Below are 27,762 nucleotides of genomic sequence, written 5' to 3'. Positions count from 1 at the left end.
TGGCCATATAGGTTGTTTGTCCTTAGCCTCTGATATGACCCTAAGTATTTCCTGAATGCAGCAACCCTAAGGCAGCAGGAGATATGCCAGGGATAAAATAAATAAGTGACAGTGCTATAGTAAGGTTTTGTTAAGTTTAGACACCAAAACAACTTGATCTTTCTTGCATTTAAGAGCATATTAAGCCAAAAGAAGTTTAATAAAAGAAGAATTAAGTTCTTAAGTTTGTCTCTTAATTCAAAGCTCTTAATTTGTGGATCTTTCCATAAGCAGTATGTTCTGACTGCTTGCAGCCTGACTGGCCTTGTTTTTTGATATTAGTGAGACTTTGAAGTAAAACAGCTGGCTTCACAAAGCTTCCTGTTTCTCCTCTGGCTTTGCACTCTCATTTATTCAATCATTTTTGCTCCACTGCTGGGTTATATCAGCTGGCTGCAGTTTGTATCTTTATCTTGTGATGCTGTGCACAGAGCCACAAAAGCACACACACACACACACTGGCCATTTATAACACACACAAAGAAAAGTTTACGTTTTATTCCTGAATTCAAGCACAGATATCTTCTATTTACAGTAATGTATTATTACCTCAGCTGAATTTGTACAACCCAGTGTGTAAATACAGTTGTATATCTGCACCAGTGAACTGTATAAATGAATAGGAAATGAGGTAGGTTTTCAACAAGATGTAACAAGGCGAGCCACGTGTTTATTATTGTGTGACTGCAAGGCTGCAGTTATGAAATAGTCATACGTCCAGGTGATGGATTAGCACACTTTGTTGTGTCGCAGACACTGAGCAGCAAAACAAGCGCAGTTGCCATGGTTTCTCGTGTGTTCACCAGATTCTTTCTGTCTTTGTAGACCACCTGTTTCCTGATAGAGCTCCCTGGGAATCTAAATGCATCTTCACAGGACATAAACCAGATCTTTTCACATGTTATCTCCCACAGATAAGCCATAGATTACACATGTTGGGTAAAAATATTTATTATGATATTATGCTTGGTTTTTGAATAAGCAGCAGCAGTTTGACAGGCTGATAATGAGCCCGTCGTATGCTGATGTTTTCCCAAAGGCAAAACATCAGCATACAAGAAAACAAGAGAAAACAAAGTCCTGTTAGGATTCCAGTGTCCTGACATGGTGCAGCCACATTAGATCCATTCATAGGATCAGACAAATTATTACTGTGATTAGCAGTAATAACAGTAGTCATACTAACTGCAGTAAAAGTCAAATATAAAAGTAGCAGATTTAGTGGTCAGCAATTGCAATAAAAGGGAAAAATGTAAACATGTTATTGTTTCTGAACAAAAACCTATAAATCTGTGGCTCTAAACATGGGTACAGGAACCAAAAGGGGACCTTAGCCAAAGTCATGAATGACAGCCAATAATAGTTTTTGCTTTTGTTTAGTTATTTGCACTTTTTTAAAATTTGCCCTCTTCTGTTAAAAACTGAACAAAAATCTTAACGGAAAAAGTAAAATTTAAATTTTGACTTGAAAAGTTTTTTTTATTTGCCTAAAATCTTTGTCCTGTGTTTTATTATGATCATAATCATGATCAACTAATTGAAAATTGAAAAATCACAAAATCATTCAATGATCATGAAAATTAAAATTTTCAATTTTCATTCAAGTTTGCATATTGCATTCACTTCATAAATTATGACGCATTGCTCCGCCCTACACAAAAGTAGATAAGTTGCTTTTCTGAGTAAAAAAGTATTGATAGTGGTACTGGTATCAGCAGTACTGGCCCTGTATTTACTTGGTATCAGATCATACCAAATTTTGCAGTATGGCACACTCCTATTAGTTTCTATTTTGTAATACATGGCCTGTGATATTAAGGTCTGGCTCAGTTATCACTGGCCAGTCATTAGCCAATCAGAGATGACAACCCACCTGGTTGTTAGAGGGGTGGGACTTAAAAAGGGCAGGTGCACGCCGGGAGAATGCTAGAAAGAGGTGGACATGGAGACGCTGTTTGGGAGTTCATTCAAATCTGCGAAATACTGTTGTTAATCAAGTGAAGACTCGGGACTTTAAGTCAAAGTGTAACTTGATGAAACCGGACGCTGAGCCGTGTGTTGGAGCTGGTTTCAGCTCATAGTTCAGCTAAACCACGGTACCACTGTGACCACCACGAGCGGCACCGAGTCCGCCATTACCGCGCCGGTTTGGAGGAGAGGAGAGCGCGTGTGCGCGGAACGCAGACTTCCACTGAGTTTCTCAGTGAGTATGGAGACAGTGTGAGCACACTGAGGGGAAACAGACCAAGTTTATCAGCCTGTGAATCTTTGTGTTTCAGATTCTGCCGCGGAGGGGCCCGGGTTTTTCCACCACATGAGCCACAGTCGCCATTTTCTGCGCACGACCGCGCGCACAGGCTCGCGCGCACAGGCCCAGTGCGCGTGTCGCCGTCGCACCGCACACCTTGGACAAACAGTTTGGAAACGGCTTTTTGGACTTTCTACGAAATGTGAGTACACACAACATTTCAATCCACGATTTCGCACAAGCCCCAACGACATGGTCCCGAAAACAGTCACAGTTTACGGTGTCATGTTGCGCTGGTGCCACCTGGGGTTATGTTTTAAGGTGGAGCTCAACTAGTTCTGTAATAAATATTTATTAAGTCTTTGACATATTTAAATTCTCGACCGTGATGTGGTTGATGTGGTAAAAATAAACGCTTTATATGACACGCGGGACAGCGCAGCCGCACAGAGATAATTAGGCCTCAGCGGCCTCCTCAGTTCACGTTAGTAAAACCTCAGTTCACCTCCCACGTGCTCAGGTTATCAGGGGTATGTGGAGACAGGCCTGTAAGTTCCCAGAGTTTTTACCCACATAAACATTTATTAGTTATATTAGAGTCCAGAACTGCAGGTTAGTGCCCGGACTGTGGCTGTCTGGAGCGCACCTGCCGCTTTGGCTCACAGGTGCAGCAGCGGCCTGGGTGAAGGTGAACCTGAGGGATGTGGTTCGCTCTGAGTGAAGTTTGGACGGTAAAATACCGTCATCAGTTTGATCAGTGTTGAGTTTCCGTTTTACTCCTTGAGCAGAATTTAATCAATAAACAATATTTAAAGATTGTGAAACGCTGCTCAGTGAAGAGAACATGCGGCCGATCTCTAAACCTCCTGCAGTCAGTCTGAAAATCTTCATCTATCAGTTTCACTACAGTCATCCTCACTCACACATCACAGTCTCCAATATGATCAATAACTATGACAGGAATGTTCCATAAGCTCGATCACAGCAGGAGAAATTATTATTCCCTCATCAGTGTGAGGTGTGTGTGTATAAAGCTTCACGCAAATGGATTTATATTCAGTGAACTGATGTCCACAGAGTGTGAGTGTTGGACAGGATCAGTCCACTCCGTGTCTTCACAGGTGAACTGGCTCTGACCTGCAGACTCAGACTGAGCTGGTTCTTCTTCTTCTTTCAGGTCCACAAACAGATCGGCATGAGAAGAAATCAACTAATTGTAAGTGAAGTTTTTATTCTGCTGCTGGGGTGTGTTTGTGTGTGTGTGTCTCTTGCACACACACACACATGCACACACGCGCATACATGCGCGCACACACACACACACATGCACACACGCGCACACACACACACACGGCCACTGTGCCTGTCAATCTGTCTCACCCTCTTTTTCTTTCTGTCTCACACACGGCCAACATGCCATAATTATTTGTCCGCCCGACCGTTTGCCTGTCTGTCTCTCTCCCTCGCACGCACACACACTCTCTTGCACTCTAACCCTCTCTCAGCATTGTAGCGTCGATTTTGACAACGTTGGATGAAGAGGCTATACGAGGTATAAGGTTTATTTCTTTGATGCTGGGATGTCTGGCCGCCGTGCCATAACTTTTCCTCCTACAGAATTTGTTCCTGTCCATCCAATGTGGCTGCCATCGATTGTCTCTCTCTCTATCAGTCTTTTGGTCGGGCGGTTGTTTGTTTGATTATTGTTTGTTTGATTATTGTTTGCTCGTCGATTTTGACCATGTGGGGTCAAGAGGCTACACGAGGTATGAGACTTTAAATTCTTTGATGCTGGGATGTCTGGCCGCCGTGCCATAACTTTTCCTCCTACAGAATTTGTTCCTGCCCATCCTTCCAACCTGGCTGCTGTCCGAGTCTTCAAGAGGTATTTGATGTTTGATGTTTGACGTTTGCTTGGCCACTGTGCCATCACTTTACCTTGTCTCGGCTGCTGTGCCAGTCTCTGGCCTTCTGTTTCTCTCTGTTTCACACACACATACACAGACTCACACTCACACCTCTGTCTCTCTCCCTCCCTCTAATCAGTCTGCTAGGGGTTGATCTGGGGGCCCAGCACTCGGGCTGTTAAGGCCCCCCCATCCCCATTAGCTTTATTGGCAGATCAGATCAACTTAAACACCAAATTTACACAGCAGACAGATGATTGGCAGAATATACAGAGATATATATCAGCAATTATGTCTCATGACAAAATGCTTTAAAAAACACAAATTAATTTCAGCTTGTGACCATGGTCACAAGTGTGGAAGGACAAAAAACACAGGCAGTTGTTTAAAAAAAAAAAAAAGAAAAGAAAAGAAAAAACAATCAGGCATTTTGATAAGTCAGGTCCTCCTTTCAACTTTCAGTTTGGATAGTTAAGGTCAGGTTAGGTCAGGTTAGGTCAGGTTAGGTAAAGAGCTAAGACATTATGCTTTAGGGTGTTCTCACAACTGAAGTAAGGCAAGAATGTGTGTCATAGGTCTGCTGTATATAGAAGTGATTACTGTTGAGATAAAAGGTAGTGTGTGTCTGATGGTGTTTCCTCCAAGTAGGTGCTGTATTTTAGTTTAATCAGAATCTGTAAGTTTGAATGAACTTTTTAATTTTTTTAAATTTAGTTTCTTGTTTTTTTTTTGTTTTTGTTTTGTTTTGTTTTGTTTTTTTTTTTAACTGTCTCCACTTATACTTCCCTGTAAATTCTTTTAATTTTTGGTTTACCTTGTTATTTCCTGGTGATAATTTCTCTAAGATCAGCATAACTAATTATGACCAAAACTTTGATAATGACTTGCCTGTATTTTGACTGGTCTAAATGAAATTATTGATAGTACATTGCTATTCTGATCCGGTTGTAAATATGTTTCTGATGTTGGCTTTCTCAAACAGGTATTCAGCCCGTGGATGATGTTTGCTGAATGCATTTAAAATCTGTTATGGCATCTGAGATACATTTGTGATCACATTTTTTGATATTGAGTAAAATCATTGTTAGGTCAGTAAGTTAAGTTTTCCATCATTAAATGGTGGAGGTACACAGGCAAGTCTGAGGTCGAGCTCCAAAGCAAGATAGTTTTGTTTTGTTTTTTAAATAATATTCAGCCTGTGTCCTGAGCATAGTTGCACTGCTGTCCATCATCACCACACAAAGTTTGATAGAATCTTTATTTTACAGGGAGAGTGAGTTGGACTTTGAGGTCAAACACTGGCTCGTCTCGCTCTGCCAAGTTTTGTTCCAAGGGGAGACTGGAGTAGGACCTGTCGGGTTGAAGTAGGTGTGGTGAGGAAGAGTTTTGCAATTGTTAGGTTTTTTGGCGTCGGCACATAGGGAGGCCTCCCGACGGGGGGAATTTTTCCCACCCCCGTAAAGCTCTATGCACGGTCAGTCGTGGACAAGATTCACTGCAGTATCAAGTGGCGTGGGGTTACTTGGGTCAGATTTAAGTGTAGGTGGGTGCATACTCTTTTTTTTTCTCTTTTTTTATTGCGTGGTGGACAGGGTAAGGGATGGAAGCTTGGCAGAGAGACGACTCAGATAGCTCAGACGACTGTAAAGATGCACCCAGTTTGGGTATATTTGCTTCTTTTTCCATCTAGTGGTGATGATAAACGCAGTGACCACTGTGAAAACCTAATAGATGTGTCAAGTTTACCAGTTTGAACAATAATGATTCATTTGCTCCTTCTGAGCTACGTGCTATTGACATACTTGAAAAAGAGACATTGTCATGGGCTGAATTGAAGAGAAAGTCTTAAGGATAACAGGCATTGTCTTCAAGTTTTTTATGTCTAACTTTACATTTGGACATTTCTGTCTCTGAGCCCAAGATAAGGAGCTGTCAACCTGTTGATATGATTATTCTGCAAAAGGTGTAAAGTGCAGTAGAAGACAATAGCGTCTTCTCAGACTGTGATGAAGTTTTCACTTAATGGACTGATGGATAGATGAGTTTGGAGACTCCTAGCAGACTTTCCACCCTGCAGGGATGGATGCACTGGACTGTTCCACCACAGTTTTTGAAAGCGGCGGACACCAGAGTCAGAGGAAGTGAGAGAGTGGCAACCGAAGGTAAGATCTGAGGTCACATTGAAGGTTTGCTTTAGTCAGAGGCTGTTTACTTATTTTTAATGATTGTTTTATTTTCTATGTTTGACTCATATGTCCATCCTTAAGGAAGGCTGGAAGGGGAATGTTGTGGCCTGACCTCCTCCACCAAGCCCTGGACACCACCTAGATCTCCGGACCTCACCTCTGAAGGACTGTTGCAGCCCACATCACACAAGTCTGCAAGCTGCTCTTCAAACTACAGGACACAACCAGGAAGTGATTCTGCTGCATCTAGGAGGTGGACGGACTGATTTTCTGCGTAGTGAAGCTCAAGTGCTGATTAAGCACAGACTGTGACCATTTATTTACTCTGTTGTTGGAACCAAAGTTTTACCATCTCTTCACTTGTGATGCCTTAAGAGGACACGGTCTCAGGAAAGTGCAAATGAAACACAGCTGGATCTGTGATGTTGGCTTTCTCAAGTGGCTATTCAGCAAGGAGACGCGTGAAGAAACAGAGTGAGGAAGACATGTTGAAGCTGCTGTAGTTCGTTTATGAGTGAACTGAGGCTTTATTTTGTAGCTGAACCTCCAGTGATGCTGTTTACTTTTACATTGTCTGTTGCACGCATTTCTCCCAAATTGTCAGTTTTCTGTCCTTTAGCACCTTTTCCATATACTTGTCATTTATTTTAGTTTAACTTTACATATTAACGTGTATGTTTTTTTTTTTTTGATTGTTTTTTTTTTTTGATTTGGATAGTTATCCTTTTTCTTAAATTTTTTTATTATTGTGATTTTTTTTAACTTTGTCACTTGGATGAAGAAAACCTTGTACTCTGTAGTGCTTGATCATTTCTTTTGTCTTTTTTTTTTTATTTCTTACTTTACATTTGTAATTTTCTGTCTTTGAGTCCAAGACATGGAGCTGTCAACCTGTTAATATGATTATTCTGCAAAAGGTGTAAAGTGCAGTAGGAGACAATAGCATCTTCTCAGACTGTCTCCATGTACGTCAGGACATTGGACTTGCTAATTACTGCTGAGCCTCTGTGGAAGGGTTTGCAAAGATCACAAGACCATGGCAAAACATGCTGAAGAGGAGTTCCACAGGCAATACAGAACTGGAATGTGATGAAGTTTCGAGTTAATGGACTGATGGATAGATGAGTTCGGAGACTCCCAGCATACTTTCCACCCTGCAAGGATGAATGCACTGGACTGTTCCACCACTGTCTGTGAAAGCGGCGAACACCAGACTCAGGAGAAGTGAGAGTGCGGCAACCAAAAGTAAGATCTGAGGTCATGTTGAAGGTCTACTTCAGTCTGTTTGCTTTTAACTTATTACTAATGATTCTTTTTCTATGTTTGACTCATATGTTCAACCTTAAGGAAGGCTGGAAGGGGAATGTTGTGGCCTGACCTCCTCCGCCAAGCCCTGGACACCGCCTAGATCTCCGGACCTTATCTTTGAAGGACTGTTGCAGCCCACATCGCACAAGTCTGCAAGATGCTCCTCAAACTACCGGACACAACCAGGAAGTGAGTCTGCTGCATCTAGGAGGTGAATGGGATGATTTTCTGCGTAGTAAAGCTCAAGTGCTGATTAAGCACAGACTGTGACCATTTATTAACTCTGTTGTTGGAGCAGAAGTTTTACCAGCTTTTCATAGATCACGTGTTATAAGTGAATTTTCCAGCTGTATTTTTTGTTCTTTTGTTATATTCAGAAAAAAACACAGTCTTCTCTGTGTGTCAGAATCAGAGAAACTTTATTAGTCCCTGTTGGGAAATTCTTTAGTTACAATCAAACTCCCAATAGAAAATGAAGAAAATGCAACGTAGTATGCAGTAGAGTTGACAGACAGAAGTAAGATATAAACATCTTTTTTAGATAAATTTAAATTATAAATAATAAAAAAAAATACAATACCCGCCCCTTAGAATATACATATACCCCAATATCAGAAAAAAATAAACATGTCTTCATATTTATATTTACATATGTACATCATAGGTCTACTATTTATAGAAGTGATTACTGTTGACGTAAAAAGGTAGAGTGCGAGCAAGGAGACTGATGACTGGTTTAAATAGAATTACTGATAGAACATTGCTATTCTGATCTGATGAATTGGTTGTAAATGTGTTTCTGATGTTGGCTTTCTCAAACAGTTATCCAGCCCATGGATGATGTTTTCTGAATGCATTTAAAATCTGTATTGGCATCTGAGATACATTTATGATCACATTTTTTGATATTGAGTAAAATCATTGATCAGTAAATGGTGGAGGTACACAGGCATGTCTGATGTAGATCGATTGGGGATCCTCCAAAATAAGAGTATTTTCTTAATAGTATTCAGCCTGTGTCCTGAGCATAGTTGCACTGCTGTCCATCATCACCCAAATTTTAATAGAAGCTTTATTGTACAGGTAGGGTGAACTGGACTTTGAGGTCAAACACTGGCTCGTCTCGCTCTGCCAAGTTTCGTCCCAAGGGAAGACTGAAGTAGGACCTTTCTGGGTTGAAGTAGGTGTGGTGAGGAAAAGTTTTGCGATTCTTACGTCTTTTGGCGTCGGCACATAGGGAGGCCTCCCGACAGGGGAATTTTTCCCACCCCTGTAAAGCGTTATGCACGGTCAATCGTGGACAAGATTCACTACAGTATCAAGGGACGTGGGGTTATTTGGGTCAGGTTTAGGTGTAGGTGGGTTCGTTCCTTTTTTTGCGTGGTGGACAGGGTAAGGGAAGGAAGCCTGACAGAGAGACGACTCAGATAGCTCAGACGACTGTAAAGATGCACCCAGTTTGGGTATATTTGCTTCATTTTCCATCTAGTGATGATGATGAACACAGTGACCACTGTGAAAACCTAATAGATGTGTCAAGTTTACCAGGTTGAACAATAATGATTAATTTGCTCCTTCTCAGCTACGTGCTATTGACATACTTGAAATGAGACATTGCCATGGGCTGAATTGAAGAGAAAGTCTTAGGGTTAACAGGCTTTGTCTTGAAGTAGAATTGCTAATCTTTATAAACAAATGTGAACAGAGTGACAGCCATTTCAGAAGGCAAACCTGAAAAGATGTTTACAGATGGTAGAGAAACCTTTCACTATGTTTTAGAATCCATGTCAAAGAAACTAGAGGGGAAGACACAGTCAAGGCCTCGTTCCAGTGCAGGAAGGAACATAGTGAGGAAGACATGTTGAATTTTTATCAGACCTTCAGTTCTGCTTAAATGATTCTGTAGCTGCTGTAGTTCGATTATGAGTGAACTGAGGCTTTATTCTGTGGCTGAACCTCCAGTGATGGTGATACTCTCTTTATCCATGCTGTTTATTTTTACATTGTCTGTTGTACACATTTCTTCCAAATTGTCAGGTGTCCTTACTTTAGCACCTTTTGCATATACTTGTCATTTTATTTATTTTAATTTAACTTTATATATTTGTGTGTATGTTTTTTTTCTTTTATTTTCAAAGGTATCCTTTTTCTTAATTTTTTTGTTATTGTGAATTTTTTTAACTTTGTCACTTGGATGAAGAAAACCTTGTACTCTGTAGTGCTTGATCATTTCTTTTGTCTTTTTTTTTATTTCTTACTTTACATTTGTAATTTTCTGTCTTTGAGTCCAAGACATGGAGCTGTCAACCTGTTATGATTATTCTGCAAAAGGTGTAAAGTGCAGTAGGAGACAATAGCATCTTCTCAGACTGTCTCCATGTACGTCAGGACATTGGACTTGCTAATTACTGCTGAGCCTCTGTGGAAGGGTTTGCAAAGATCACAAGACCACGGCAAAACATGCTGAAGAGGAGTTCCACAGGCAATACAGAACTGGAATGTGATGAAGTTTCGAGTTAATGGACTGATGGATAGATGAGTTCGGTGACTCCCAGCATACTTTCCACCCTGCAGGGATGAATGCACTGGACTGTTTCACCACAGTTTTTGAAAGCGGCGGACACCAGAGTCAGAGGAAGTGAGAGAGCGGCAACCAAAGGTAAGATCTGAGGTCATGTTGAAGGTTTGCTTTAGTCTGTTTGCCTTTTCTTATTGTTAATGATTATTTTTTTTCTCTGTTTGACTCATATGTCCATCCTTAAGGAAGGCTGGAAGGGGAATGTTGTGGCCTGACCTCCTCCACCAAGCCCTGGACACCGCCTAGATCTCTGGACCTCACCTCTGAAGGACTGTTGCAGCCTACATCACACAAGTCTGCAAGCTGCCAGGAAGTGATTCTGCTGCATCTCGGAGGTGGATAGGATGATTTTCTGCATAGTGAAGCTCAAATGCTGATTAAGCACAGACTGTGACCATTTATTAACTCTGTTGTTGGAGCAGAAGTTTTAAAGGCTCTTCACTTGTGATGCCTGAAGCTCATAGATCACGTATTATGAATGAATTTTCCAGCTGTGTTTTTTTTTTTTTTTTTTTTTTTTTTTTATATTTAGAAACAAACACAAACTTCTTTGTGTCAGAATCAGAGAAACTTTATTAATCCCTGTTGGGAAATTCTTTAGTTACAATCAAACTCCCAATAGAAAATGAAGAAATTGCAACATAATATGCAGTAGGGTTGACAGACAGAAGATATAAACTTTTTTTTAGATAAATTTATAAATAATAAATTAGAAAAAAAAAATACAATATCCACCCCTTAGAATATACATATACCCCAATATCAGAAAAAAAGAAATACGTCTTCATATTTATATTTACATATGTACATCATAGGTCTACTGTTTATAGAAGTGATTACTGTTGACGTAAAAAGGTAGAGTGTGAGCAAGGAGACTGATGACTGGTTTAAATAGAATTACTGATAGAACATTGCTATTCTGATCTGATGAATTGGTTGTAAATATGTTTCTGATGTTGGCTTTCTCAAACAGTTATTCAGCCCATGGATGATGTTTTCTGAATGCATTTACAATCTGTATTGGCATCTGAGATACATTTGTGATCACATTTTTTGATATTGAGTAAAATCATTGATCAGTAAATTGTGGAGGTACACAGGCATGTCTGATGTAGATCGATTGGGGATCCTCCAAAATAAGAATATTTTTTAAATAGTATTCAGCCTGTGTCCTGAGCATAGTTGCACTGCTGTCCATCATCACCACCCAAATTTTGATAGAAGCTTTATTGTACAGGGAGGATGAGTTGGACTTTGAGATCAAACACTGGCTCGTCTCGCTCTGCCAAGTTTCGTTTCAAGGGGAGACTGGAGTAGGACCTTTCTGGGTTGAAATAGGTGCGGTGAGGGAAAGTTTTGCGATTCTTACATCTTTTGGCATCGGCACATAGGGAGGCCTCCCGACAGGGGAATTTTTCCCGCCCCTGTAAAGCGCTATGCACAGTCAATCATGGACAAGATTCACTGCAGTATCAAGGGACGTGGGATTATTGGGGTCAGGTTTAGGTGTAGTTGGGTTCGTTCCTTTTTTTGCGCGGTGGACAGGGTAAGGGAAGGAAGCCTGGCAGAGAGACGAATCAGATAGCTCAGACGACTGTAAAGATGCACCCAGTTTGGGTATATTTGCTTCATTTTCCATCTAGTGATGATGATGAACACAGTGACCACTGTGAAAACCTAATAGATGTGTCAAGTTTACCAGGTTGAACAATAATGATTAATTCGTTCCTTCTGAGCTACGGGTTATTGACATACTTGAAATGAGACATTGTCATGGGCTGAATTGAAGAGAAAGTCTTAAGGATAATAGGCTTTGTCTTGAAGTAGAATTGCTAATCTTTATAAACAAATGTGAACAGAGTGACAGCCATTTCAGAAGGCAAACCTGAAAAGATGTTTACAGATGGTAGAGAAACCTTCCACTATGTTTTAGAAACCATGTCAAAGACACTAGAGGGGAAGACACAGTCAAGGCCTCGTTCCAGTGCAGGAAGGAACATAGTGAGGAAGGCATGTTGAAGTTTTGACAGACCATAAATTCTGCTTAAATGATTCTGTAACTGCTGTAGTTTGATTATGAGTGAACTGAGGCTTTATTCTGTGGCTGAACCTCCGGTGAAGGTGTTACTCTTTTTATCCATGCTGTTTACTTTTACATTGTCTGTTGCACACATTTCTCCCAAATTGTCAGGTCTCTGTCCTTTAGAACCTTTTGCATATACTTGTCATTTTATTTATTTTACTTTAACTTTACATATTTATGTGTATGTTTTTTCCTTTTATTTTCAAAGTTATCCTTTTTCTTAAATTTTTTTATTATTGTGGTTTTTTTTTTAACTTTGTCACTTGGATGAAGAAAACCTTGTACTCTGTAGTGCTTGATCATTTCTTTTGTCTTTTTTTTTTTTTATTTCTTACTTTACATTTGTAATTTTCTGTCTTTGAGTCCAAGACATGGAGCTGTCAACCTGTTATGATTATTCTGCAAAAGGTGTAAAGTGCAGTAGGAGACAATAGCATCTTCTCAGACTGTCTCCATGTACGTCAGGACATTGGACTTGCTAATTACTGCTGAGCCTCTGTGGAAGGGTTTGCAAAGATCACAAGACCACGGCAAAACATGCTGAAGAGGAGTTCCACAGGCAATACAGAACTGGAATGTGATGAAGTTTCGAGTTAATGGACTGATGGATAGATGAGTTCGGAGACTCCCAGCATACTTTCCACCCTGCAGGGATGAATGCACTGGACTGCTCCACCACAGTCTGTGAAAGCGGCGGGCACCAGAGTCAGAGGAAGTGAGAGAGCGGCAACCAAAGGTAAGATCTGAGGTCACATTGAAGGTTTGCTTTAGTCTGTTTGCTTTTTACTAATTGTTAACGATTGTTTTTTTTTTCTATGTTTGACTCATATGTCCATCCTTAAGGAAGGCTGGAAGGGGAATGTTGTGGCCTGACCTCCTCCACCAAGCCCTGGACACCGCCTAGATCTCCGGACCTCACCTCTAAAGGACTGTTGCAGCCCACATCGCACAAGTCTGCAAGTTGCCAGGAAGTGATTCTGCTGCATCTCAGAGGTGGATAGGATGATTTTCTGCATAGTGAAGCTCAAGTGCAGATTAAGCACAGACTGTGACCATTTATTAACTCTGTTGTTGGAGCAGAAGTTTTAAAGGCTCTTCACTTGTGATGCCTGAAGCTCATAGATCACGTGTTATGAATGAATTTTCTAGCTATATTTTTTGTTTTTTGTTATATTCAGAAACAAACACAATCTTCTTTGTGTTTGTGTCAGAATCAGAGAAACTTTATTAATCCCTGTTGGGAAATTCTTTAGTTACAATCAAACTCCCAATAGAAATGGAAGAAAATGCAATGTAGTATGCAGTAGAGTTGACAGACAGAAGTAAGATATAAACATCTTTTTTAGATAAATTTAAATTATTAATAATAAATAGAAAAAAATACAATACTCACCCCTTAGAATATACATATACCCCAATATCAGAAAAAAATAAACATGTCTTCATATTTATATTTACATATGTACATCATAAGTCTACTATTTATAGAAGTGATTACTGTTGAGGTAAAAAGGTAGAGTGTGAGCAAGGAGACTGATGACTGGTCTAAATGGAATTATTGATAGAACATTGCTGTTCTGATCTGATGAATTGGTTGTAAATGTGTTTCTGATGTTGGCTTTCTCAAACAGTTATTCAGCCCATGGATGATGTTTTCTGAATGCATTTACAATCTGTATTGCATCTGAGATACATTTGTGATCACATTTTTTTGATATTGAGTAAAATCATTGATCAGTAAATTGTGGAAGTACACAGGCATATCTGATGTAGATCAATTGGGGATCCTCCAAAATAACAGAATTTTTTAAATAGCATTCAGTCTGTGTCCTGAGCATAGTTGCACTGCTGTCCATCATCACCACCCAAATTTTGATAGAAGCTTTATTGTACAGGGAGGATGAGTTGGACTTTGAGGTCAAACACTGGCTCGTCTCGCTCTGCCAAGTTTCGTTCCAAGGGGAGACTGAAGTAGGACCTTTCTGGGTTGAAGTAGGTGTGGTGAGGGAAAGTTTTGCGATTCTTACATCTTTTGGCATCGGCACATAGGGAGGCCTCCCGACAGGGGAATTTTTCCCACCCCTGTAAAGCGCTACGCATGGTCAATCGTGGACAAGATTCACTGTAGTATCAAGCGACGTGGGGTTATTTGGGTCAGGTTTAAGTGTAGGTGGGTTCGTTCCTTTTTTTGCGCGGTGGACAGGGTAAGGGAAGGAAGCCTGGCAGAGAGACGACTCAGATAGCTCAGACGACTGTAAAGATGCACCCAGTTTGGGTATATTTGCTGCATTTTCCATCTAGTGATGATGATGAACACAGTGACCACTGTGAAAACCTAATAGATGTGTCAAGTTTACCAGGTTGAACAATAATGATTAATTTGCTCCTTCTGAGCTACGTGCTATTGACATACTTGAAATGAGACATTGCCATGGGCTTAATTGAAGAGAAAGTCTTAAGGATAATAGGCTTTGTCTTGAAGTAGAATTGCTAATCTTTATAAACAAATGTGAACAGAGTGACAGCCATTTCAGAAGGCAAACCTGAAAAGATGTTTACAAATGGTAGAGAAACCTTCCACTATGTTTTAGAAACCATGTCAAAGACACTAGAGGGGAAGACACAGTCAAGGCCTCGTTCCAGTGCAGGAAGGAACATAGTGAGGAAGACATGTTGAAGTTTTGACAGACCATAAATTCTGCTTAAATGATTCTGTAGCTGCTGTAGTTTGATTATGAGTGAACTGAGGCTTTATTCTGTGACTGAACCTCCAGTGATGGTGATACTCTCTTTATCCATGCTGTTTACTTTTACTTTGTCTGTTGCACACATTTCTCCCAAATTGTCATGTCTCAGTCCTTTAGAACCTTTTCATATACTTGTCATTTTATTTATTTTAGTTTAACTTTGCATATTTATGTGTATGGGTTTTTTTTCTTTTGTTTTTATAGTTATCCTTTTTCTTAATTTTTTTGTTATTGTGAATTTATTTAACTTTGTCACTTGGATGAAGAAAACCTTGTAATCTGTAGTGCTTGATCATTTCTTTTGTCTTTTTTTTTTTTTTTAATTTCTAACTTTACATTTGGACTTTTCTGTCTCAGCCCAACCTGGAGCACTGTTGCTGCTCTTCAAACTACATGACAAAAAGAAACACGTCTTCATATTTATATGTACATCATAGGTCTACTGTTTATAGAAGCGATTACTGTTGAGGTAAAAAGGTAGAGTGTGAGCAAGGAGACTGATGACTGGTTTAAATTAAATTATTGACAGAACATTGCTGTTCTGATCTGATGAATTGGTTGTAAATGTTTTTACAACAATCAATACTGATTGTTAGCTGATGCTCTGTGTCATTTCCAGTCTCTGGTCAGTCTGTGTTGAACTGCGATACGTATGCTCATGATATAACTGAATGTGATGTAGTTAGAGACCCAAAGTAATTTGTTCATATTTTATTTTGTTTTATTTTATTTTATTTTATTTAAATGACACACACACACACACACTAGTATTGACATGCTTCCATCCTTTATCCTCCCTAACTCCTCTTAAGATCTTGTACTCATTTGTATCTATCTTTTCCTCCCTTTCCTAACCCCTCTGTGCCCCCATCCCCATCTATCCATCCTTTCTGTATTCTTCTACCCTCCCTTCCTTCTTTCCTTCCTACAGTGATTTTCCATACAAGCCCATTTTTATCATTCCTCTTCCCTCTGTGAATCTGACCCTTTTCTATCCGTCCTACACTCCCTCTCTTCTTCTTCACCCACCCTCTCTTTTATCATTCTTTCATTTACAAAGGTCATGAATATATTTCTGCTTTACAGTAACAGTGCAGCACACTGCACCACTCTCATGGTTTCCCACAGGGGAATTGTCTAGTTGTTAATGTTATTAACCTGTGCTTTTCCTACTGTGACAACAGAAAACAGTTGCTGGGGCCTACTTATTAATTTATTTGATTTCTGTCTTTTTATTCATTTATTTTTGATATTATTGTTTTCCTTTTGACGTCTGACTGAGTATTTTTTTCTTAATACAAACTCTTCAAATATAAACATTTCTGCTTCTTACTCAAAACAGCCTCAATTCTTTGTGGCATGGATTCTACACATTGTCGGAAACTTTCCTGTGAGAATCTGGCCCCCGTTGACATGACTGCATTACATCATTTCTGCAGATTTGTCAGATGCACTTCTATGCTGTGAATCTCATGTTCTACCACATCCCAAAGGTGTTGTACTGGATTCAGATCTGATGACTGGGGGGGCCAAGGCCTTTGCTTTGTGACATGGTGTATTATCATGCTGGAAGTAAACATTAGAAGATGGTAAATTGTGGGCATAAAGAGATGCACATGGTCAGCAACAATACTCAGAGAGGATTGACTGACTGACTGACTGACTGATTGATTGATATCAAGGGGCCCAAAATGTGATAATAAAACATTCCTCACACCATTACACCCACCACCAGCCTGGATTGTTGACACAAGGCTTGTTTAGTGAGTCTTGTGAGTTGGTTTTATGAATGTTTTATCATGCACTTATCCACAGACCCAAAATGAAAATATATGATCCTGGAAATGTGTGTAATACTGTATGTCCCTTTTTAAAGTCTGTCAGGCTTATTTTGTCTAGAACAAGGGAAACTAAACAGGATTTATTCCACATGGTTTCCTGACTTTTTAGTTTAGGTAAAAACACACACAGATTAATGTTTTCTTTCAGAGTTGCATATGATTGGGGTACAGAGTCTGTTATCTGTTCTGTCCTGATGTTTTTTTTTTAAGTCCATTGCTGCTCTCTGCTGGCCAACATGTTTACTGCCCAACAAGGTCTAAGAGAGACAACCATGAGAAAAACTGAAACACAATTTTTTTTTTTTTTTTTTTTTAATTAACCTACAAACCCCCCACCCCCCAAAAAAACTCAGTGCTCTGGGAGATGAATATCATACTTTCGCACATAAAACATGCTTTTACTACCTCTTTGGTCTTACATTCTACATTTTTTACCTCCTGTTGTGAAAACTGTCCCACATATTTTCCCTCATATTGTCTCCAGATGGAATCACAGTTTCATTCTCTCTAATTTGGAGTTCACTGGCTTCATATTCAAAAACAGAACTTAGAATAAAAAGTGAAACCAAATCATTGTTCTTTGCTTTTTGTACTCTTAATTGTATGAGGCAGCTGCTTAGAAGAAGTAAGCATAAAGTGAGCAAAAACATCCATATATCCTGAATTTTAGGCCCACACCAGGTGGCCAGAATTTGAGGTTGAGCTTTTGTGGCTTTGGGAGTCAAATTTGTTTGTTTGAGTGATAACTTCCCTCATGTCTTATTTCCTGCAAAGAACCACTGATCTGCTTCATAGCTTTCTTATCATGATAGATAGCTCACAACCCTACAAGATCCTCTTACGTGAATTCTGCCTGTGAATTGTGTCTGTGGGCTGTATCTCATGTTGCAACTTCATTTTTCATAAACCCATTTTTTTCTTTAGTTTGTTCTCATGATCAGAAGGTTTTATAATTGCCAAAGACTTCTGAGGAGTTCTGTACTGCCGATGACTGAGTATTGGCTTGACATGCAGGCCTCCAAGGGAATATGAATCACTCTAAAAAAAAAAAAAAAAAAAAAAAAAAAAAATTCAGATAAATGATCATCCAGGAGACAGTTTTATATTTCCCATGCCCACCAGTTGAGTGGACATGCTGGAAAGGTGGGAGGCCAGGGAGGAGTGACCTATGGATCACTCTAGGCAGTGTGGGAAAGAGGCTTGTGGGTAATGGTTTACTCAGGCAGGTCAAAAGTCAGATGTCTGTGAGTTTGTCCCCAAACCAGCCTGGAAGGACTAATTGAAAGATAAGACAGGTAAGACTTGCACTGATCATGTTAATCATGTTGTAAGTGGATCAAATTCTATGCATTGTGCGAGGAGTTGTTTGTACTGATGAACCCCCAGAAGATGATCATCCAACAGCTTTTTAGCAACTTTCAAGCTGCTCATTGTTTTGGTTTTCTGATCTGCAACTTTACTGTTTTAGTTCACTGTCATTACTCTCATCTTGTTTCTAGCAACAACAGGCAGCTTTCAGTGAAATAGCTATGATAAAACCACTGTACATTACTTGTTCAGAACCAAAGGCCACATGGACAAAGATGACAACAAGCAACTGTAGCACATCCAAGCAGCCAGCAACTAAAAAAACTAAACTAAACTAAAAGGGAACTGTGCCTGTTGGATGTATAAATAGGCAATCATTTGCTAGTGTGTTTGCCACAATAACTTTATGAGGTGATAATGATATTTAGTTCACAGGCTGATCCACTGCACCTAGGAGGCCAAAAATAAAAAAAATAAAAAATCAGATTTAAAATATAAACAAGTCAAAATAGAGGCTGGCTTCATATTTCTATATTGACAGGTGGTACACAAGAAGACAATAGCCAGGGCTTCTAAATTATAAAGCCCATACATTACCAGTCAATCTTGCTGCAAAACAGTGTTGTTGTGCGTCATCATCACTGTCTTAACTAGCTGTGTGGAACCATGCTATCATTTTCTGGAAGCTCTGCCTACCGGGAGTATCTTAGTGACTGACCTCTGACCTCTGCTTTGGCTGTCTGTGCTTGTGCCTGATGTGGACCCCCACGTATCTCTTGACTCAACTGGGTGGTCGGTACAGTACCAACACACGACCCTATCCTGACAGGCCAGATACTGTGGGAATCGCCCCTGTGGTAAGACCCAGTGAGAACTAGCACAGAATGATTAGGTGTTAAGGCTTGTCGAGTCTGAGCATCGCCGCAAGGGGTAAAGTGCAAAAACACAACATACTGCCAATCTTCTGCACCGCATAATACACTCAACATGGGCCCCATCTCCTGCCAAAGATCTCAATCGAAGACCTTGAATTGAACTTACAGATGTGTATCGTCCATCTCCCTGGTGCACATACTGCAGTGAACTTTGCATGAGGAGAGAGATTGCTTGTAGAGGGTAAACAGAGAGTTGTAAAACCTGTCTGCTATACAGACGACGAAGTGATGGCTGTGGGAAAAAGAGACAAGCTAAATGTTATCAGCCATGGGAAAAACAACAGTTAACATTTTAACTTGAGCTTTAATTCAACAATTTTCAAGACCAGAATACCATCTGGTGAAGGGGCACATCACCACATTGAAGAAGTGGTGTCTTAAATTATATGTTTGTAAAGCAAGGTCTGCAGTAGCCGTGATTTACAATGAAAATGTAAATGACTTTAGTAAGCATCATCCAGCTAATCTGCCCTGACAGCTCAGAGCATCTTTCAGTTCCTCCAAAGCTTCTCACAGCCCTGCAAGAGGTGTCCAGCCAACCAACGTCAGCAATCTCAGGAGCTCTGCACCCCTGCTTTCTGTCTTCAGTGTTTTTTAAGGGGTCAAAGTTCAGACCTCTCACTGGGGCTGCGTTTATCACAGGAGGGGTTGTGTGACCAAGGCAGAAGGGTAGAGGGGCTGGGTGGGGGGAGGGAAGCGGAGGTTGTTTTCAAGTGGTCACCTCCAGGAAAGCTCCCAGCCAGAGCCAGTAGCTCATGGGTGAGAGCACGTTGAAGAGGACACAGTATAAAAAGAGCAGAGGGACCAGACAGGACAGAGAGAGTGGCAGCTTTCACCAACTCAGATTCAACGAGCGTGGAATATTCATAAGATCAGGAAAACCGAACTTTGCATATATAGCCTTGTACGGCCTGTATTTTTTTAGCGTGCTATCAGATAAGTCACCATGACACTATTGATGAATTACTGGTTGAGTCTGGCTACTCTGTCACTGACAGTGACTACGAGCCATGCCTTGAGAAGGTAAGAAACTTATTTGTTTAAATACCTGCCTGCGTTGCTTAAAGACCAAAAGACTGTTAAACTGCATTCACACAAGAGTAAGCGTGCTTCAGCAAAGTAGCGACAGCAAACAACAAAACAAATAAGGACATGAAAACAAATGTGTTTTATTGATTTATGATAAAAGCTAATGTTTTCAGCGTTGGCTTACCATCTGTTTTTGTTTATTTTTCTGGCTAAGCACTGAGAGAAAAGCGGTCTGTACTTTATTAAAGGCTTATTGCTATGCTGAGATGATTACCAGGCATATGTATCATATAAACTGCATGGAAAATATACTTCACAGACGTCTTTAACATTTGTTCTGTCATGTGCTGAACAGCGGATGTTCTGTCATCCACTGTTCTTCTTTGTGTTAGTTGAGTTTCTGTTGGCTGAAGAAGTATCTTCCTGATCATCTGTTTCCAGAATCACCCTGAAGAAAATGCCATCCATCAGAGACACACTGCGGGAGATGGGTATTTCAGCAGAGCAGGTGTTGACTGAGCTGGTCCAGAAGAGCACAGCTGACAACAACAATGGGACTGTTCCCACACCTCTAACCAACTACTTGGATGTGAGACACTTTTGGGTGTTTTACATTATGCTGTGTATTTAAAGAAACTTTTCTAAAACAGAGAGGATTCAGTCATTCAGTCATGTGGACGATAGGAAATCTAAGACAAAAGCAACTCAGTTTTACTCTTGAAGAACAAAAACAGGCCTTGGTCTCGAAGGTTAAAGGGGCCACTCATCCAACAGGTTTCTCCACCTCTCGGATGAGTGTAAAGATGTCTCAGAATGAAACAACAGGTCCAATTGCCTTTGAATTAGCACTTTGAAATATTCTTTGTGTATGAGTCCCACTCTCGATGTCATGGCACAGGGAAAAGGGGTTTTAAAGAAATATACAAACAACATCACACCAGAATTCACTGGTTTATGAAAGTCGGAAATTGTATCGTAATTCTTCATTTTTGCCGTTTAATCCAAACAGACTCAGTACTTTGGGGAAATCAGTATTGGTTCTCCGGCCCAGATGTTCAACGTGGTGTTCGACACAGGCTCAGCCAATCTGTGGGTGCCCTCGCAAAGCTGCTCACCGTTCTCCACTGCCTGTTGTGAGTGTCCATGTGTGCACATACAAGCTGGAAAATAACATTTACCTAAATATTTTTATAGTAGTAATGTGTTAAAATCACACTGTGAAAGGGGCCGCTTGTACTGATGAGCTTACAGGGAACTGTCATCTGACTCTGCAGCTCTCCTCAGCTTTACAGTGAGTTTCAGCTCATTGTTCAGCTGTCTTTCCCCAAACTTTGCGGTTCTGGCTCACTATCACCCCTCTCATCACATCATTTTCAGCCACAGCAGGCAGCTGTTTTCAGCTAAGTAGCTCTAAAAACTGGCTATACACTACCAGCTCAGCACACATAGAACATAGAGGAGGACGAAAAGCCTAATATTTCCCTCAGGAGTTGGCAGAGACCAAAAACAGGGCTGAAAGACAGTGAAAATTGGACTTATATACATCAAGTAGCCAGAAACATGACTCCAAGTGAATGATAATGTTGCTCCGTAAGTACTGAATGTATAAATACACAACTGTTTCCTATCAAGTTTGCAATATTGATGTTATCAATGTTATTTCAGCTTTTATTGAAGATTTAAATAAATAACCTAGATGTTATTTTAAAATAAATGAGATACTGGAGGAAACACTGTTCAGTAAAGCTTCTCAGATTCATGGTTGCAATACGACTCAAATGAATTTTGAACTTTTAGTTACTCACAACAGATATGATGCCTCCAAATCCTGGACTTATGTTGAGAATGGTACCGGATTTTCCATCCAGTACGCCTCTGGAAATGTCAGGGGATTCCTGAGTGAAGATGTGGTCGTGGTGAGTTTAAACTCAACAACTTGTTTCTTTTTCTTTTTTTTTTTTTTTGTCATAATTGTCTTCACTTCCTCCTACAAGTTAAACTTTTGACCCTCTGTTTGTTTTTATACCTACAGGTCGGTGGTATTCCTGTGGTGCAGGTGTTTGCCGAAGCCACCTCTCTGTCTGCCATGCCATTCATCTTTGCCAAGTTTGATGGAGTCCTGGGGATGGGTTACCCCAACGTGGCCATTGATGGCATCACTCCTGTGTTTGACCGCATCATGTCTCAGCATGTCCTCAAGGAAGAGGTGTTCTCTGTCTACTACAGCAGGTGGGCTGAACTGAGTCAACTCACCTCCTCTAGTTTTTGTTTCCTTCGTAGGAAGTAGCCTCTATAGAACAGAAAACCTCTTCTGATTTAGATTTATAAAATACCTGGAACAAAATGTGTTCAGTTAGTTGTGGTTTTTCTACAACTATGAGATTTTCTTAAACCATAGTTACTGTCAAGACTTTTCATATCATTTCATAAACAGGGGGATGGGGAACAGTACATTATCTTTTCTGAATGTATGTCAAGTTTCCTTTTTGATCTTACTGGTAGAGCTGAAGGGAAAAAAGACCATTAGTGAGTGAAAAAAAATCAAAAATCAAGAACATCTGTCTGTATGTCTATTTTCTCCTACGGCTCATAATTGTTATCAATTTATTATGCTCAGTAACATCCAGAAAAAGCCAGCTGAAAATGGATGATGTTTTCCTTTTCTCTCAGAAGCAACATAAGAATGAGAGCTCACAGAAACTTCAGCTGAGGAGCATGTAAATGTTCATGAATATCACCAAAATTACAGTTTCAGCAATGAAAAGGAGAATATGCACAGTCAAAGTGGACTTGATGGGTAATTTATTCATTGTTTTCAGGGACCCAAAACACTCCCCAGGGGGAGAGCTGGTCCTTGGCGGCACAGACCCAAACTACTACACTGGAAACTTTAACTATTTGGACACAAGAGAGACGGGCAAATGGGAAGTTACCATGAAAGGGTAAGAGCTTATGCAGCATGTGTGTGTGTGTAGTCATTCAGAAACATGTTTTCATTTCCACCTCTTCTTTCATTCTTTCAGCGTTTCTGTGGGGACGGAGTTGATGTTTTGTGCAGAGGGCTGCACAGCGGTGATCGACACGGGCTCCTCCTACATCACGGGCCCAGCCTCCTCTGTGTCCATGTTGATGAAAACCATAGGGGCACAGCTGGATGAAAGTGGAGTAAGTTTTTACACATGTAACATGGTTCCCCGCAAAAACATTTGTCCATGAAAATTCAGTACCCGTTATCACCCATTACTATGTGTTATTTATCAGTACAAAGTCAACTGTGACACGGTCAAGACATTGCCGAGTGTGACTTTCCACCTGGGTGGCCATGAGTACTACTTAACTCAAGAGGACTACATCTTATGGGTAAGGGTGACAAATACTGAATCCCATTTAAAAATTAATTGGTGAAATGTATCAAGGCCATATATTTTAGTACTGTTAAATACAATTTTGAGGTAATTTACAGTATTTCCATTTTATGTTACTTTATTTATCTGACAGTAACACTTATTAGTTACTTTGATTTTATAAACAAACCATATGATCAAATTCTGAGCCTTCATTCCAAAGTAAATGCTCTGCCACCACTGTAAATATGTTACTATTGCAATGGCTTATCATAATAAAACCGACTGCTCTTTGTGCCTACAGCAGTCACAGATCGAAGGGGATGTCTGCACAGTCACCTTCAGGGGCTTGGATGTGCCACCCCCTACTGGTCCCATCTGGATTCTGGGGGCTAACTTCATTGCCCGCTATTATACAGAGTTTGATCGTCGTAATAATCGGATAGGCTTTGCTACAGCAGTCTGACAGGAAGTTAAACATCTGCTGTGCCTGTTTTTCTTCTCTGCTACTTTTGCTGCTATCTCCAAACTTTGTCCTGACGCTTCTTTGTCCAGTTCTCGCTTCCTTTGTATTTTATGAAAACTCATGACCAAAATAAGTCTATTTTATAAAAATAGTAAAGAGTGCACATGAAGGAACTCATCTTTACACATCTTGCAAATCCTGCTCTACTATTATGCAATATTTTGTACTGGTTGCACTGAACGCGTTCTGAACATGTTTTTATTTATGAGCATTCACCAGCAAACACGTGTGTGAGTCTGCTGATTATCATCATGCAGCAACAGTGGATATCCATATCTGTGCTGTATTGACGCAACAAGAATAAATTTGTTTACTGGGGTTACAATTGGGTTCAATTCTGACTCTTTTAATGACTGCATCCACATTGTTTCCCTCCAAGTCTGTCAAATGCATTTTGTGACCATGAGAAAATCAAAGCTGAAGTTGAAAACAGATTGCTGTAACAGATTAAATCAGATGCACCAGAGCAATCACAGAAGTTTCTGTCATAGTTTATGACTGTGTATAACATTTCTATTTTTAGGTAGAAAAGGTAAAACAATTGGATACACATTTGTTGAGTGTGTGGCAGTCATGTGCACTGCGTACAGTGTGATGTGGAACCTGGCTCTTCTCTCACCGTAGCTGCCTCCGCACGATGTGGCTTTATCAATAGTGATCAACAGTTACTACAGGAGGAATAAGTGGCCCATATAATATCGCAATTATATTTTCTAAATCAAATAATCATTTTTCAAGTTTTTGTACAGCTCGTGATCCCTGACACATGACCTTTTTGTTTTCTGCCAGAAAAGTTTTTTTTCTTTTTTGGTGTAAAAAAAAAATAAAGCCATGATCATTTAAACCATAAATTTAGACCTAAAATACCATTTTTAGCATCGCGGTACAGCTCAAAGTCTCTGAACTACAAAACTCTTTAGGAGTAAACAAACTTCTTTGGGGTGATTTTAAGACTCGACAAAGACAGTGTTTTCTGCTTACTTAGCAAGCTGAAAAGACACAGAGATAAGAAAACAAAAAAAGTACACCTATTCATCAGATGCTTTTGTCAGATCTTTTTGTCTCTTATTCTCTTTATTGCTTCTCATGTTACTATGAAATGACATTGGGGATGTCTTGCTTCCGTGCTCTCATATCCATGAATTGTCTGCTTTGGATTTTATCTGTTGACAGTCTGCGGTGAGGTGAGGGTGAATATCTCCGCACTGGCATTTAATCAACAGTATATTCAAACCATTGCAAAAACATCTCTCTCAGTATGAGTCAACAGAGCTATTCAATCTGGAAACCTGCCCGAACAACCACTCAGACTCATCCCAAAAAAAGACAGAAGCAGACGTTTTTGAAGATACATTATTTTTCACAATATTTGTTCGATAGACTTATAGATCAAATGCTGACATTGAAATGTTTGCGCAATCCACGCTTTGACTCTTGAACAATTGCCCACTGTTGCTCATCAAAACTCCAAACTATACCATATAACTGATTGTTATTCTTACATAATGTTTTATAACAGTTACTTTCGAACTTTTGAACCAACAACAAATGGTCTTTGTTATTAGTATTATTTATGTAATCATTGTCATTTCAAGCCGGGGAGTACTGCTTGATCTCTCCGACCAGAGCTGTTGTTCGGATCTAGAAACACTGAGGACTTTGCCTTAATCTTTAGATTTTCACCTGATAACTGCACCATTTTCAAGTTATTTCAGAGTAAAAATAAATAAAAGATGTGAGACTGTGCTCAAGCTCATAGGCTTGCTTTACAACAGGAAATTAAAATAAAATGAGTGTGATGTGAGTTCTTGTTCAACAATGTTCTTATTTTATTTTTAGAAGCAGGAGTAAAACTAAAAAAAAAAATTAATTAATTAATTAAAAAATAAATAAATAAGGCTGATGAAACAGTCATATGCTGGACTATATGTTGCCAGCGCTTTGTTGAGTTTTGAAAACTGACCAACCCTGGCCTCACGGTTTCTGCTTCTGTTGTGTGACACAGGCTACTTCTGAACTGTGACAAACTGCTTTAACTCTGTCACAGTATCTGTCTGTCTGATACTCTCCTCTTCTTTACCTCTCCAACAGCTCCCTCGCACTCCTCCTCTCCTCTACTCTCTCCTCCTATACTCTCCTGCTATGCCCTGTCCTGGGCATAACAAAGGATTCAGTCAGCGTACGCCAGCCAAAATCTAGCCAAATCTCTTGTTTCTTGATGTGACGATTAGATCACAAACATGTTATCAACTTCTTTTTATACATGGACTTAACCAGTTATTTCAACATACCAACCAGTATCAGATCATACAAAAGCAAACCATAAATGCGCTATTCCATTTCATAGGGGCTAAATAGTTATTAGTGCTCATAATCCCACATGGACTGACAGTTACACAACACAGGAACACTATTGGATGCCAGGTTCAGGCCAATATTCAACGCAGCAACAGATGAACAATCAATCAGTCAGCATTCTTTTGCTTTTGCTTTTTTTTTCTACTTACTGCTGTGTAATCAGGGGATTCTGTGCTCTCTCCATCTGATAACATCTATCTTCACAGCCTCAACCCTTCCTCTGTTGTAGTATTGTTTCTCTTTCAAGTTCTCTCTCTGATATCTGTTAAACATTTTTGTTGGTAACCACTGCGCTATCTCTCTCCCTGTCTCTTTTTCCCTCTCGTGAGCTTACATAAAATGTAGTCACGTAGTCACATCAAGTAGTGTGAAGTGGATCTGCTACTTTAATGATGCACAGAGGACCCGAAACATATATGTATTTTTTGTCAAAGATATCATATTTTTTTCAAGAGCTTTAATGCATGAGATCTGGGATTATTCATAAAACATTCGTGGCTGTAGCCTGGGACGCCCAAGTCCAACAACAACACTGCTCCCCAGCATTCTTGCTATTAAACTTTGTCCCTTGTTTTAAAAAAAAAAAAATCATAGTTGATAAAAGACAATGTGAGGGCTTTCTCCTCTTCTGTAGCTATGCAAGGCAACAGTTTCAGGACTAACCTGTCATGCAAACAAAATTTGCTAAGCAGCAATTCTAAAGCTCACTAATTAATACATTAGATATTGTTCGTTAAATATGTGAAATAAAACCAAAGCGTAAAAACGACATGTTGGAGTTTTGAGTTGGAGTTTTTTCATTGAAATCTTGGCAAGAAAGCAAATAAGTGCTTTTTTCAAAATGTCAAACTATCACAGCTCAAATTCAGTAGTAGAGGCACTGAAGGTTAAGATTTGTATACAAGCATTAGTTGCAGTGTTAATATGAAATGTTGGCAGCTGTCTCATTTTAATCTGGTAAGTTCCCAGGGAAATTCCAGAAATGTCAGCGGTCTGTCAAGTAATTGTGGGTATACTGCTATTTACTAATATTTCTCATAGCGGAGGAAATTGTGCATTTATTTGGGACTGTTTTCAGCAGAGGATTAATACACATTTCATGCTATAATGAGTAGCAGGGCAGTGTATGTGGCTGGGGCTGACTCACAGGAAGACAACACATCAGGCTCTGGATAGACAATGCTTGTTAGCAAGATGTATTCATTCATGTTTTGGTGTTTTTATGGTCATTCATTTGTTGAAAAAAAAGATGTATTCTGATGATAGTAATACCTTAGTGAAAGAATACTCTCTTTAAAGAGGTCTTTGGGTAAGCTTTCAGCTTC

At 39.8% G+C, this 27,762-nt stretch overlaps 1 protein-coding gene across 1 annotated transcript; it reads left to right on the top strand.

Moving 5' to 3' along the window:
- Positions 1–20,126: 20,126 nt before the first annotated feature.
- On the top strand, positions 20,127–24,019 carry ren (renin). The gene is made up of 9 exons (XM_041055606.1): positions 20,127–20,203; positions 20,651–20,798; positions 21,219–21,342; positions 22,007–22,125; positions 22,242–22,438; positions 23,029–23,151; positions 23,233–23,374; positions 23,471–23,569; positions 23,858–24,019. Exons 1-9 carry the CDS (start codon positions 20,127–20,129, stop codon positions 24,017–24,019), a joined length of 1,191 nt encoding a protein of 396 aa, XP_040911540.1.
- The last annotated feature ends 3,743 nt before the right edge of the window (positions 24,020–27,762 follow it).

The sequence above is a fragment of the Toxotes jaculatrix genome, chromosome 2, assembly GCF_017976425.1.
Source record: "Toxotes jaculatrix isolate fToxJac2 chromosome 2, fToxJac2.pri, whole genome shotgun sequence".
NCBI classification, from domain to species: Eukaryota; Metazoa; Chordata; class Actinopteri; family Toxotidae; genus Toxotes; species Toxotes jaculatrix.
The sequence above is the reverse complement of the archived record's forward strand: the minus strand, read 5'-3'. Positions and strand labels throughout refer to the sequence as shown.

Bases quoted from the DNA above. Each gene is read 5' to 3' on its own strand.
- ren (XM_041055606.1), top strand. From the start codon at position 20,127: ATGACACTATTGATGAATTACTGGTTGAGTCTGGCTACTCTGTCACTG. The intron at 20,799-21,218 runs GTGAGACACTTT...TAATCCAAACAG, and splicing joins CTCTAACCAACTACTTGGAT to ACTCAGTACTTTGGGGAAAT. The intron at 23,152-23,232 runs GTAAGAGCTTAT...TCATTCTTTCAG, and splicing joins TGGGAAGTTACCATGAAAGG to CGTTTCTGTGGGGACGGAGT.